Raw genomic sequence first — 14558 nt, forward strand, 5'->3', positions numbered from 1 at the left:
TCATCTGTAAAATAGACGACTACAGGGATTAAACGGTCATTTGCGCGCGCGCGCGCGCGTGTGTGTGTGTGTTGAGGAGAGGGCCCAGCGTGAAGGTGGCGTAGCTGGCTGGAAGACAGCCTGCGGCTCGGCTCCGCCGCACAGTCCCTCCTCGGCTTCCTCTGGTATTTTCCTTCTCCCCTTCCTCCTCTAATTCCGCGGCTTCCCGGAGCCGGGAGGCGGGATCTTGGGGGGAGGCTGGGAGTCCCCGGGACTAAGGCGGCGTAAGGGTCTCCGAGCCAGCGCCGTGGCCCTGGCTACGGTGTGGACGGGGCGCCGGGATCTCTGGAAAACCGAGGAGTCCCCGGAAATGGGGCCGGGGTCCGGGGAGTCCCTGAATTGGGACAAGGGTCTTGGAGCTATGGCAGGGTACCCGAGCCAGCCAGGAGGGGCGAGGGAGTCCCCGAGACAGGGCGGTGGGCGGGGCTTCAAGGGACTCGGGGGGCGGTGCCTGGGGAGGGCGTGGTCTCCGTGAGGGGCGTGGCTCTACCGACCGCGGTTCTGCTTAGCCGCAGGGGCGGAGTCTCCGGCTGGGAGGGGCTCTCCCAGGGGCGGGGCAGACTGGGCGGGGCCTCGCGGCAGTGGGCGGAGTGTGGCGGCTGGCGCTGGCCCCCTCCCGGGCCCCGGGTGTCCCCGTGACGAGGCAGCGCGGAGTCGTGGTGGGCCCGGCCCATCCCGCCGCAGCGGCCCCGGCCGAGCAGGGGTGAGGCGGGGAGGGCACTGCGCGAGCGGAGCCGGAGCGCGGCGAGGTGAGGCGCTGGCGCGGGGGGCGTGTTTGCGGACCAGAGCGGCGGGCGCCGTGGCTAGGGGCGTGCGTGGGTCGGGGGCCCCTAGCCGTCCCGCACTGCCGCCGGTCAGGGTGCGGGTCTAGGCTCGCGGGTGTGTGGCAGGCCCACGGGTGGGTATCTGCGTAGGCGATGGGCCCGCCTGTGCGCCCGGGGCGCTGGGCGCGGGCCTGCCCGGACGACCCCTCCTGCACCGGGCGGTTTCCAAACAGGCTTCCTGAGGGCGAGGCTCTGCTGCAGCCCGAGCCAGAGAGGGGAGCGCCGCCCCACAGGCCCCGGAGCCCCGGCGGCCCGGGGGCCGCAGACAGACACCTGCGGGAGGGAGGGGGCGCCCCCGGGAGGGATTCGGAGGCCTGCCCACAGGACGAAACCAAGATGGGGAGACTGAGGCAGATGGATGGGAAGGAGGAGGCGGGCAGACAGGCAGAGGTGGGGAGGAACGTGGGGAGAGAAACGGTGAGAAGGACAGCGGCTGGGAGGACAGAGAGTCATTGAGAAACAGACAGACGGACAGAGGCCTGGCCCCACAAAGAATCAGAAAGATGAAGACGGACAGATGAATTCCAAGAACCTAACAGAGAGGGGATCTCTGAGGGCCCAGGGCTGAGAGAGCTAAATCCAGGTACTGAGTCTCAGATAAGGGGTAAGGGCCCCCAACACTGGGGTGCCCCTCTTCCAAGCACATCCCAGACTGGTGTCTTAGCCAAAGGCAGCTTCTGGCCAAGTTGATCTATCCCTCTGGCCCTTCCAAGTATCCTCACCCTCTGATGGTGCGACCTCTCCCTGTTGGTTCCAGCCCACCATCTCCCCTCCCTGGTATCCCAGCAACTCTGGCAGTTTAGGAGAGGTAGAGGTAAAGTGGTTGCCATAGCAACAGAGGTGGTGAAAGGTCACTTGGCCTTAGCCTAGATGGCCCTGCAGCAGGCCAGGGCTGAGATCCAGGGAGGCTGGGAGTGGGGGAGAAGGAGCCCTTATGGCGCAGTGGTTAACTGCTTGGCTGCTAACCGAAGCGTCAACGGTTTGAACCCACTAGCTGCTCCACAGGAGAAAGATGTGGCAGTTTGCTTCCGTAAAGATTTACAACCTTGGAAACCCTATGGGGCAAGTTTACTCTGTCCTATAGGGTCGCTATCAGTTGCAATCGACTCCACGGTGACAAGTCTTTGGTGTTGGGGTGGGAGTCTGCAAAGCTTTTTCTCCTCTCCCACCCTGCCCAGAATGGTGCTGGAAGGAAACCCTGAAGTGGGGTCCCCCCAAACCTCAGACCTCCGGCACCCTGGGAGCAAGGGCTCTTGCGTCCTCTCGTCTCCGGGTGAAGATGCGCAGCCAGGCGAGGAGCCCATCAAGTATGGTGAACTCATCGTACTGGGGTGAGCATCCCTGGGTCAGGCAGGGCGGGTCATCAGGCACCCCCAGAGCAGCCAGAAAAAGGACCCCAGGTCTCCCACATAGCTCCCTTCTGCTTTTGGTCCCCCATCATCTTGCCAGATCAAGAGATCCAGTCGACCCAACCCACCTCAATTCATAATTGTTATTTTACCTTCCTACTTTGCATAAATGACTGAGATAATTACTGCACACCCAAGTTTCTGATCAGATGAGAAAAAAAATCACACTGGCTGCCTTTTATGAAGTGCCTACTGTGTATAGTGTGGGGTGAAGAACTCTCATTCTTGAGCAAAATCACTTGGTTCAAATCCTGCCTCTTCAAGCTGCTGAATTTCCCTGTGCCTCGGTTTTCCCATTTGACCAGTAGGGATGATAATAATTCCTATCTCAGAGGGCTCAGAGGGTTGTCGGAAGGAATGAGGTGATTTCTGTAAAGTACGTAGCACAGTGCCTGGCACGTATCAAGGGTTCTGTGAGGCAGGCCTGTGCCAAGCCCTTTCATGGACATTATTTCATTTCAATCTTCACAAAGATGCTGTGAGGAAGGAGGTGAGGAAACCGAGGCTCAGAGAGGGGAAGTGACTGGCCCAAGGGCACACAGCTGGTAAGTGGCAGGGCTGGGATTTGGACCCAGATCTTTCTTAACTCCAGGTCTAGAGCACTTTCACTAAGCCACAGCTGACCCCCATGCTACAGGTGAGAAAACTGAGGCCAGGAGAGAGGAAGTGACGTGAGTTGGTGGCTGGGCAGACCTCCTCCCTGCCCAGTCTTTGCCTGACCCCCAGCACAGGATCCCTGCACCACCCACTTAGCTGTTCCCTCAGCACAGACTCCTCTTCTTCCTCCCCACCCATGTCTCCTTTGGGCCTCTCTGCCATTAGTTATGATGAACTGTGTTATCATTATGTTGATTATGGAGAAATAATAATGGCTACTGTCTGTTTTTTACTCCACTGTCTGTTGGCCCTGGTAGAGCAGTGGTTAAGTGCTTGGCTGCTAACAGAAATGTTGGCAGTTCGAACTCACCAGCTGCTCTGCCGGAGAAAGATGTGGCAGTCTGCTTCCATAAAATCGTTGTTGTTGTCGGGTACCATTGAGTTAATTCTGACTCATAGTAACCCTGTGTACAACAGAACGAAACACTGCCCGGTCCTGTGTTATCCTCACAGTTGTTGCTATGTTTGAGCCCATTGTTACAGCCACTGTGTCAATCCATCTCATTGAGGGTCTTCCTCTTTTTCACGACCCTCTACTTTACCAAGCATGATGTCCTTCTCCAGGCACTGGGCCATCCTGATAACATGTCCAAAGTATGTGAGACGAAGTCTTGCCATCCTTGCTTCTAAGGAACGTTCTGGCTGTATTTCTTCCAAGATAGGTTTGTTTGTTCTTCTGACAGTCCGTGGTATATTCAGTATTCTTCACCAACCATAATTCAAAGGCATCAATTCTTCTTCAGTATTCGTTATTTATTGTCCAGGTGTCACGTGCATATGAGGTAATTGAAAATACCATGGCTTGGCACCTTAGTCCTCAAAGTGATATCTTTGCTTTTGAACACTTGAAAGAGGCCTTTTGCAGCAGATTTCCCCAATGTAATACATTGTTTGATTTCTTGACTGCTGCTTCCATAAAGCCTTGGAAACCCTGTGGGGCAGTTCTACTCTGCCAATAGGGTTCCTATGAGTTGGAATCGACTCAATGACAATGGGTTTGTTTGGTTTATTTTTTTGGTTTACTGTTTGTTGAAGGACCCATGGTAGTGCAATGGTTAAGAGGTCAGCTGCTAACCAAAAGGTTGGTAGCGGGAATCCACCAGCTGCTCTGTGGGAGAAAATACTCTGGCAATCTGCTCCTGTAAAGGTTACCACCTAGGAAACCCTATGGGGCAGTTCTGCTCTGTCCTGTAGGGTCACTATGAGTCAGAACCGACTCAATGGCACCCAACAACAACCGTTTGTTGACACGTGCCATGTACTTTTATTCCTAATAATAAGATCTAATGTTTGTCAAGGGCTTACTATATATATGCCAAACTCTGTGCTGAGCATTTTAAAATGCTTGATCTCATTTAGATCTTACAATGAACCTACGAGGTACGTCCTGAGAAGTTAGCCCCATTTTACAGAGGACATGGGATAAGTGGAAGAGCCAGGATTTAAGCCACAGGCTGAGTCCCTAGCCTGTGCCCTCAACTGCCCCACCCTGCGGCCTAATTCCACACATGTGAAGAGCTCACCAGGGCAACAGCAATATCCCTCTCAGGGGTGCTTGCATTGGAAAAGCACTGCTCGGGGTCCCAAAGGAAGGGCTGGCTTTCCAGTCCAGGGTGAGGTCACTGTGGGGGAGACAGCAGACCTGAGGTTACAGGCCCCCTTGATGGACACACTAACGCTGCATCAGAGCCGCCTGGAGAGCTCATTGAAAATACACATTGCCAGGCCCACCCCAAACCTACAGAATCAGACTCTCCATCGGCAGGGCCAGGGAATCTGTATTTTCCTGAGCCGACTGGGAGATTCTGATTCAAGTGGTCCTTGTCTATATTTGGCAGCTGTTCATCCTGTCACTCCCTTTCTAAAACCTGTGGCTCCCCACTGATCACAGAATTAAGTCCAGACTCCTCAGCCTGGTGGTCAGGGCCCTTTCACCAACCTTTCAGGCTGCATCTTCTCCGACTACACTTCACCACCCATTCCCTGATCTCACTAGACCCTGCCAGCCTCGGGACCTTTGCTCAGGGAGAGCCCTCCCCCTAGAAGGACTTTTGCAAGAGGGGCTGGAGGCAGACAGACCCAAACTCAAATCTGGGCTTTTTCACTTGCTAAGCTCAGACCTCAGGCAAGTAAGTCAGTTTACCTCCCTGAGCCTTGCTTGTCCTCATTCATAAAATGGGAAGAAAGACACTTGCCTGGCAGGACGTTGCACAGATTCCACTAGATAGTTGACAGTGTGAAGCACCAAGAACCCAGGAGGCTCTCGTGCATGGCAGTGATCAAGGCTCTTATTCACCGATCTTTGCCTCTCACGACCATTCCCTCTGGACAAGAGCTGGAAAGGGAGGCGGAAATTTGACATATATGGATATACGGAGGTAGCAGCATTGTGGGTATATTTGTTCTTTCTCTTTGGTTTCTAGTAGTGCTTGTGATATAATAAATGAGTTTTCTGAAGATGAATTCTTTCCAGTTCTTTAAAGCCCCATATAGGCATTCCCTTTTCTAGAAACCTGAGGCTGGGCCAAAATTCCCTTCTCCTGCCTTTGGGCGTGTGGCGTAGTTGGCTTGTGTCTGGGTTCTGCAGGTGGTGCCCAGGCTTCTTGATAAGTCAGGGACACCCCGTCCCTTCCCCCCAAGATCACAGAATGGACCCGAGATACGGGATCTCTGCCCTGGCAGCATCCAGCCCCGGGCCAGGCATGGCTCAGGTGTCCAGGGAACACTTGGTTAACTGAATGAAGCCTTTTAGAGATGATCTGCCCCTTCCCCATGCCCCACATGCACAGATGTGAGTAGGGTCTTCTAGTTTTGGGTGGTTCTAGGGCTTGTTTATTAAAGTAGGATCTGCCCAGAAGTTGTCATTTCCTCCAAGTCTTGCCAAGGACTCACTTTCTTTTTTTTTTTCTCCCCCTGTCCCCAACCTTTCTTCTTAACCTCCCACCTTCACAGCTACAATGGGTGTCTGGCAAGTGGGGACAGAGGCCGCCGGCGGAGTCGCCTGGCACTGAGCCGCCGGCCACACGCCAACGGGGTGAAGCCGGACGTCATGCATCACATCTCCACTCCACTCGTCTCCAAGGCAAGCAGCGTGTCCCAGCAGACATGGACACCTGCCCTGACCTCCCTGTTCAGCTCCCAGGTCTTCATCCTTCCCAGTCCTACGTGCCCACAGCCCCATCGGAGCAGGAGAGCCTGCTCTGCCACCACCGCCATTCCGATGGGGCTACCAGAATACAGGGATGGCAGTGTGCACAAGCCTTTACAGTTTGCAAAGTGCTTCCCCTCCCCCAACCTTGCCTTCTTGAAGCCTCTTGGCCACCAATTCCTAACCATTGAGCAAAAATGATCGGCATCATTTTAGAGGCAGCCGAGGCCCAGAGAGGGGATGTGACAGTCATACAGCAATGGCAGAGGAAAAGCCTCGAGTTTCAGAGGGTTTGGGTTAGAATTCAGGCTCTGCCGTTTCCAGCTGTGTGGCTTTAGACCAAATTTCTTCTCCTCCCTGAGCTGCAGTTCCCTTAACTGTTAAATGGAATAATCATGTCTGCTTCGAGGAGTGGCTGTAGAGATGAAATTAGGTAACCCGCGTAAAGCGCCTGCCGTACAGTACACCCTCTGCAAAGGGCGGGGCCTCCTCCCCTTGGGCCTGGCTTCTGGCTCAGGGGCTGACACTTCTCATGGTCACATGCCCTAGGAAGCAACCTGTCTTTTCTCCCCACCAGGCACTGAGTAACCGTGGCCAGCACAGCATTTCCTACACACTGTCTCGGAGCCACTCAGTCATAGTGGAGTACACGCACGACAGTGACACAGACATGTTCCAGGTATGCTCAGGCCCCTCCACAGCTTCCTGGCTACAGGGCCACTGGGCCTCAACCCTAGGCTCTGCAGGTGTTTTAGGGTGGGGGGGGGCAGGACTGAAGGCCTCAGGGAAGGTGCTTCTGGGACATACAGCACAGCTGACTACTCCTCAGGGTGTCCCAGTGAGGGCTGTCGACTTCAGAGTCACACAGCCATTCAGTGACTGTATCAAGACTCAACTCAAGACCAGACTTCCAGTCTGCAGGAGACCATACAGCTCAGTGGTTGAGAGTGTGGGCTTCAGAGCCATGCTGCCTGGGTTCGGATCCCAGGTCCAACTTACTACCTGGGTGACTTTGGGTGAGAGTTTCTAACCTCTCAGTTTCCTCACCTGTAAAATGAGACCAATAAGAGTTCCCACCCTATGGAATTGTTGGGAAGATTAAATGAGATATTGTGCTTAAAACGTTTAACACGGTACCTGGCATGTAATGAACACTTGTGAAAAATTCACTATTTACTGCTAGTATTTGAGCACTCTCAAGCCATGATATTGCCCTTTCCTTGTTCTAACAACAAATCAACTTGTTTTTACCGAGTAGGGTCCTCCCCTCTGACTTGCTCCAGAGCTGTGGGGGAGACAGAGAAGGAGGAGCCCCAGGCCCCTCAGTTCAAGGGCCCTGGAGGCCCCACTTGGGAGTCAGAAAGCCTGGGAGTTGGGATGGTGCTGCCCCTCCTGGCAACCTCGTCAAAGATGTCCTTGTACCCAGAGCAGCCTCTGGGAACGCCAGGTGTGAAGCCCGAGGGACTTACCTGTGCATCTCCAATCCCTGTGCCTGCACCCTCACAGATCGGCCGCTCCACTGAGAATATGATCGACTTTGTGGTGACAGACACGTCCCCTGGAGGAGGGGCTGGGGAGGGTCCCTCCACCCAGAGCACCATCTCCCGCTATGCCTGCCGTATCCTCTGTGACCGCCGGCCGCCGTACGTTGCCCGCATCTATGCTGCCGGCTTCGATGCATCCAGCAACATCTTTCTTGGAGTGAGTGAGCCCCCAGGCAGGGGCAGGCTGGGAGGTGCAGCACCCTGGGGTGACGAGCCAACCGCAGTAGTCACAACCACGACCTGTGCAGGAGTTAGCGGCCACACTTAACAGATGAGCAAGAGGTTGATGGCTTGCCCAAAGTCATGCAGCCCAATTCCAGTACTCTCTGGGCCACCTCTGACCTTGAGGGTACAGTGTAGAGGGTCCCAGACGAGGGACAGTCAGCTAGGGGCCGTGCAGGGAGGTGTGATTTGACCCCATACGTGGTCCCTGGGTGGCTCAAACAGTTTGTGCTCAACTACTAACCTAACGGTTGGCAAATTGAACCCACCAGCAGCCCTGTGGAAGGAAGGCCTGGTGATCGTCTGTAAAAACTACAGCCAAGAAAACCCTATGGGGCACATTTCTATTCTGTAACACATGGGGTCACCATAAGTTGGAATCAACTCAGTGGCAATGAGTTTGGTTTGGTTTGTTTGTTTGTTTTTGGTGGGCCCAGGAGCGGGCTGCCAAATGGCGGACACCTGATGGCCTGATGGATGGCCTGACCACCAACGGGGTTCTGGTGATGCACCCGGCCGGCGGCTTCTCCGAGGACTCGGCCCCAGGCGTCTGGCGGGAGATCTCGGTCTGCGGGAACGTGTACACGCTGCGGGACAGCCGCTCGGCCCAGCAGCGGGGGAAGCTGGTAGGTGGCCTGGCCCGGAGGCTCCTAGCCTGATCCATTTCCCACCCCTTCCATCCTTCCTGGCCCCTTCCAATCTGCTCAAGCCAGGGGATGGTCTCCAGTCCTCCTGTCCAAGGGAGCTCAGGAGCTCTTGGCACACACCCCTTGCCCCTTACCACAGATGGGACCAGACCAGTGTGCCCAGGTGTAGCCACCTACCGCTGGAGGCCCACGGCTGAGGTGAATAGAGCAGACACAGTCACACCCTGCAGCACCAAGAGACTTTAAGGATGCCGCCAGTTTAAGAAAATCACACCCTCTTATGAGGATGACACTTGGCCTGAGTGTGAGCAGTTTATAGCCTAGAGTGTTGGCAGTTTGTAGCGTGTCTGTCACGTTCAGACGGGTTTCTCTTTATTACCCTCTCCCAGCGGGAAAGAGCCTTCAGCGTAGTTCTGACACAGATGGTGTTGGACGCTCCGTGTGGTACAAACCAGAGAATTGAGTTAGGAGCTGGCAGTGAGTTCTAGAGAAGGCCAGGGGCTTGTCCTAGGTATGCAGACACGCTCCTCAGATGGGGCATGCAGACAGAGCTCTTCCTGGCATGGGGACATTGGGCAAGAGGACTCCAAGCCTCAGGAAAAAACATGGCTATCTTTCCAGAATACCAACTCTACTGGGAAATTTGAGGAGACATTATTTTTAAAACTTATGCATGTGAATGTTTCACTAGCATACACTTGTTGAGCACCTACTATGTGCCAGGCAAAGTTTGCAGTGTTTACATTGAGTGATTAATTTGATTTTCATGAGAACCACTCCAGATACCTGATATGTTCTCCATCTTGAGGGTAAGGACATGAAGACATAGAGAGATTAAGTTTCTCCACTAGGGACACTGAGTTAGTAAGCCCTAGTGCCAGGATTCAAACCCAGGCAGTCTGGTGCTCGAGTCCTTGCTTTTAACCACAAGCCTTCGCACAGCTGCTTTGGGCTAAGGCCCCAGCTTTCTGGGTAGAGGAGTTTCCCGCTTTTGCCATTAGGGAAGCATTTGGGGAAATGTTTTAGAAAAACTGTTGTGATTTAAACCTCAGATTCAACAGAGGAAACCTGGGTCTCCTGGGTCCTGCTGAGAGTGAGGGTCAGGGTCAGTGTGTGCCTGGGGCAGGGGGTGGGGGCACCTGGCCACACTCCCATGTGACTGCCCAACCCTCCCTGTGCCTCTACCCCAGCCTGCCTGCCAGGGGGCACTCTCCAGGGTGGTTATGGGGCTGGGCAGGTGGCTTGGCTGGGTGAGGGCTGCTCGCCAGCAGGTAGGGAGACCTGGGGGCGTCTAGGGCAGTAAGGCCCTTTGCTGCCCTGGCAGGTGGAAAACGAATCCAATGTGCTACAGGACGGCTCACTCATCGACCTGTGCGGGGCCACGCTGCTGTGGCGCACGCCAGCTGGGCTGCTGCGTGCACCCACGTTGAAGCAGCTGGAGGCCCAGCGGCAGGAGGCCAATGCAGCTCGGCCCCAGTGCCCCGTGGGCCTCAGCACCTTGGCCTTCCCAAGCCCAGCCCGGGGCCGCACGGCCCCCGACAAGCAGCAGCCCTGGGTCTATGTCCGCTGCGGCCATGTCCACGGCTACCATGGCTGGGGCTGCCGGCGGGAGCGGGGCCCACAGGAGCGTGAGTGTCCCCTCTGCCGCCTCGTGGGGCCCTACGTGCCACTGTGGCTTGGCCAGGAGGCCGGCCTCTGTCTGGACCCTGGACCACCCAGCCATGCCTTTGCGCCCTGTGGTCACGTCTGCTCCGAGAAGACTGCCCGCTACTGGGCCCAGACACCACTGCCCCATGGCACTCACGCTTTCCATGCTGCCTGCCCCTTCTGTGGGGCCTGGCTCACCGGTGAGCATGGCTGTGTCCGCCTCATTTTCCAGGGGCCGCTGGACTAGGTTCCCTAGGGCCTCCTGCTGCTGCACCCGCTGCCCACCCAGGGCACCAACCTCCTGCAGCCCAGAGGAGCTCTGCATGTGGGACCCAACCTGCTGGCCAACAGCCACCCCAGATGGACGCATTGGATGGGCTGTGCCCCCTCCCCTCTTAGCGGGTCCCTGAGATTCCTACCCCAGTCAGAAGGGTGGGGCTCGATACCAGCTCTGCCCTGGACTGATGGAGGGTGGCTCCCCATGCCCCTGCCCTTCCTTGGGCATCCTTCCTCATGCCGCCTACACTGTGCCCCTGGGGGAGTGAAGGGGCCTAGGGGCCCCTGACCCCAGCTCAGGCTGGCTGCGCCCTGAGCCTGCTGACCCAGTTTCAGATACTTGCCTTCCTGCTGCTGCCCTGGGTTCCTCTATAAACCTCGCTGCTCAGCTGCCCTCACAAGTCCCACGTGTCCCGCATGCGTGCAACGCCTCCAGCCCTGAGCCAGTGACGAGTGGGTGGCAGGCTGGGACCAGCATCTGCTGATACCTGCAGTAGGCTGGACTCCATGCCCTGCGGGCGCTGAGGACACAGAGACAGTGAGACCTGGCTCCCCATCTGGTGGAGTCCACAGTCTAGTGGAGGACAGGCCAAGTTACCAGATGCCAGCACAGCTTCCTCTGGGCTAGAACCAGAAGTGCCAAGGGCCATGGAGCAGGGCCTGCTGCCTGGCTGGGAAGTGAGAGAGGGGACAGAAGAGCCCAGCCTCGACGGGTGATCAGGATCCTCCAGGCCCACAAGGTTGGGAGGGTGCTCTGGGCAGAAGGAGAAGCCCTGCAAAGGCTCAGGTGTATGTAAGCAGGGAACCGCATGGGAGAGACTCAGAGGGCCGGGAGCCTCGGCTGCAGGTGGGCAGAGAGGGGACTGGAGCCAGGGGTCGGCCATGCTATTGGGGGAAGGTGCTAGATGGAGAATTCTGAACCTCAATTTCTGGACAGCGAGGAGTTGACCGAGGGAGGAGGGAAGATGCGTGTTCTCAGAGTGTTGGCTGTAACACAAGGGCTACCATGACCAAATGTCCACCGTGTGCCCCGTACTGTGCTAATGATAATAACAACGACATTCATTGAGCACTCACCAGGCACGGGCTCTGCTTCTCTGAGGCTTTGTTACTTAATCCTCCAGTAACCCAGGGAGGGAGGTGTTACTATTTCTGTTGTCAGAGAGATTAGGGCACCTGCTCCAAGTCACACAGCTATAAAGTAGCCAAGGCAAGATTTCAACCGGCTGCCTGACTAGCCTCAGAGCCTGCCCTCCTTGGACAAGGGTGAGATGCACCGAACAGGGTTTAGAGGCTGTTCTGGCAAGGAGCTGGAGGATGGCTTTGTGGACACCCACCTCCTCAGCGTCCGGCCCCATGTAGGGTACTGGTGATGGCACTGCCCCTGTACTGGCCATCTGCACCCCAGGCCTAGGCCAGATGCAGAGGGGAGATGGCCAGGCAGGAGAGCTCTGAGGAGTGAGAAACGGGGGCTCATGAGAAAGCGCAGGGAGGAGCTGGGGCCTGAACCAAGTCTTGAGTGGCTGAGAGTGTTGCCAGAATCAGGGAGGAGGTGGGAGAGTAGCCCAGGCGAGGGGAGTAGCACGGGCAGAAGTGGAGCAGGAAAAATGCTGGAGAACTAGAACTTTTCATCTGTGAGCCAGAGGCCAAGCTCGGGTTGTTGCTGGCATTGCCCCTGAACCATTCCTGGGGAACCAGCCAGGAGGACCGGTAGGTGGAGTTCTGGAGGGAGGAAAATCTGAGGAAGAGGCTCTGAGCACAAGTCTGACCTGGGCATCATCCCCAGTGGAAGACAGAGCCTTAGAGGGTATGGGCTTCCAGAGGAGGGAGCTGCCCAAGGCCACACAGCTGGTTGGGGGCAGAAACACCAGACCTGGGGTGGTTGGGAGGAGAGAGGACACCAGCAGGTAGTGAGAGGGGGGTGATGTGATCAGATTCCTGCTTCTAGAACATTCCACCAGCCACAGTGGCAGAGCCCGGCTGGGGAGGTTGGGCTGGATGTGGGTACTTTTCAAGACACACGTACATACAAAAACTCTAGGAAATCAACTCTCCCCAGCTGTTTTCTCTCTGGGAACCAGGCAGGGGAACATTTCGATCCCATTTCCAACAGGGAACCTCAGACTCTGGGAGAAGCGATAGGCTAGCCAGGGCCGGAGGTCAGGCTTCAGCTTAGGGCACCACACAGGCCCAGGAGAACTCTGAGGTGGTGATAGAGGGGTCCTCAGCTCTGCTGTTTCCAGCTCTCAGGGCTCCAGCTTCTTCAGCTGCTAAATGGGAATTATAATCCTGACCTCAGAACCTGGGTGGTACAAGCAATTTGCTATCGGCTGCTAACCTAAAGGTTGACGGTTTGAACCCACCCAGTGGCTCCTGGAAGAAAGGCTTAGCGAAATGCTTCCGTAAAGATTACAGCCAAGAAAGCCCCCATGGAGCAGTTGTACTCCGTAACACATGCATGGGGTCACCATGAACAGCAGTTAACAGCAATGACCTCGCCAAGTGGTTGTGAATATGTAGAGGGCACCAGTAACATGTTGTGTGCTGTTGAGTTGGTTCCAACTCATAGCGATCCTATGGACAGAGTAGAACTGCCCCATAGGGTTTCCTAGGCTGTAATCTTTATGGGGAGCCCTGGTGGTGCAGTGGTTAAGAGCTTGGCTGCTAACCAAAAGATTGGCAGTTTGAATCCACTAGCCACGTACTCTGCCCTACAGGGGCACTATGAGTCGGAATGGACTTGATGGCAACAGTAATAATGTTACTTTCTCACTTACCTCTTCTTTATTCCCATGGGGAAGAGCCAAGGCACTGCTCGGTGAGACACTGTATGTGTGTTCAAGGCAGAGGGAAGGGACAATGTCATAGGAGGCCTGAGTGGGGCAAGGCCTGTTTGGGGACATGCTGTGTGGCCTTAGGGAAGCCAGTGAACCTTGCTTAGCCTCAGTTTTCCCTGAGAGAATGATGGTACCCTACGCAAGGTTGTTGCAAGAATTAAATGAGCTTCTTCGTGTTGAGCTGCTAGCGCAGGACCTCAGGAAACGCCCGTTTAAACTATGACCACAAAAATCCAGCTCCACTGGAGTCTCAAGAGTACTTCAGAAATGTTTTTCCTGCCTGAGCTGCCCTCTGGTGGCAGTGGGCAGGCAGCACTACCTCCATAACCTGTGCACCTTTCAACTTCACCCAAGTCAGAAAAAGCTTTATACCCATTTTAAAGGTGATGAAAATGGAGGCACGGGGAAGAAGAGAGGTGACTTTTCTAAGGACATAGTCCAATTTACCGATAACCCCGTATAATGATAATCATCCTAACAGTAGCACTGATGTGCCAAGTATCTGCCTAGCCAATGGGCATCTTTGTAAATGAGAAACTGGTTCCGGTAGGGGCAGACGCTGCTCTGGGCCGAGAAACAAGCGTGGCAAAGGCGTGGCAGGGTAGTGTACTGAATTTCAGACCGCACCACCCCACCTTTGCACAAATCTAGGGGGCAGCACTGCCCAGTCAAAACCTCACAGCAACCCTTGGAGTGGATACAATTATTAGCCCCGTCTCCCCGCTGAGGGTGGCAAGGCTAAGGAGGTGAAGTAACCCAGCCACGGCGCACCCCAGTCACTGATTCCACCTCAGGCGACAGCCACGGCTCGGCCAGCCTCTGACCCGGGACCTGAGGGATGCTCCCACCGAGGCTGTCTCCTACACATACAAGTGGCTGGCTCTCCCCTGCGCAAACTTTGGGGGTTGCAGGCCGCTTTTTCATTTATCAGGCGCCTGACAAGCAGTCCAAAGTGCCAGGACCCTTCCTCCTCTCGCCCCTTTATCCAGAGGAAACAAGCTCGGTGGCCGCCCCCAGGCCTGTGGCGAGTCGGGGGCGTTTCTCTGCATCCCTGCACAGCGGGACCATCTCGGCCTCGGCCGGAGCTCTTCGCCTAGAGCCTCCCTTTCCTGCACGCGGCGCCTTGCATCTTCCAAAGTCTCCACCCCGCTTCCCCTAATCCGGTGATGCGGGGGCGGGGGGGGGGAACACTCCCATTATGCAGGATGTAAAACTGAGATCGGGGGATTCTGCGGGTGCTGGACAACCCACAAATAGCGGGATCGGGGCTCTGTGTAGGGAGGTCCCCGGTGCCCTGTCCCTGACACC

At 55.9% G+C, this 14558-nt stretch overlaps 1 protein-coding gene across 4 annotated transcripts; it reads left to right on the forward strand.

The window, feature by feature from the left end:
* Positions 1-76: 76 nt before the first annotated feature.
* PELI3 (pellino E3 ubiquitin protein ligase family member 3) lies at positions 77-14497 on the forward strand. Of its 4 annotated transcripts, none has more exons than XM_049892571.1 (8): positions 77-164; positions 2042-2194; positions 2746-2817; positions 5882-6011; positions 6655-6756; positions 7584-7778; positions 8281-8469; positions 9815-14497. In XM_049892571.1, exons 2-8 carry the CDS (start codon positions 2043-2045, stop codon positions 10382-10384), a joined length of 1410 nt encoding a protein of 469 aa, XP_049748528.1. In that variant the 5' UTR covers positions 77-164; position 2042; the 3' UTR covers positions 10385-14497. The 4 variants fall into 4 exon arrangements, with proteins under 4 accessions (XP_049748528.1, XP_049748527.1, XP_049748529.1 ...); XM_049892570.1 differs by lacking the exon at positions 77-164 and adding an exon at positions 607-788; XM_049892572.1 differs by lacking the exon at positions 77-164 and adding an exon at positions 607-788 and having other exon boundaries at positions 2042-2170.
* Positions 14498-14558: the final 61 nt, after the last annotated feature.

Source organism: Elephas maximus, chromosome 7 (assembly GCF_024166365.1).
Source record: "Elephas maximus indicus isolate mEleMax1 chromosome 7, mEleMax1 primary haplotype, whole genome shotgun sequence".
NCBI lineage: Eukaryota > Metazoa > Chordata > Mammalia > Proboscidea > Elephantidae > Elephas > Elephas maximus.

What these genes read in the sequence shown, in the direction of transcription:
- PELI3 (XM_049892571.1), top strand. Translation starts at nt 2,043, where the DNA reads ATGGTGCTGGAAGGAAACCCTGAAGTGGGGTCCCCCCAAACCTCAGAC. An exon ending in GGCCCAAGGGCACACAGCTG is followed by an intron (nt 2,818 to 5,881) that starts GTAAGTGGCAGG and finishes CCACCTTCACAG; the next exon opens with CTACAATGGGTGTCTGGCAA. An exon ending in GTGACACAGACATGTTCCAG is followed by an intron (nt 6,757 to 7,583) that starts GTATGCTCAGGC and finishes GCACCCTCACAG; the next exon opens with ATCGGCCGCTCCACTGAGAA.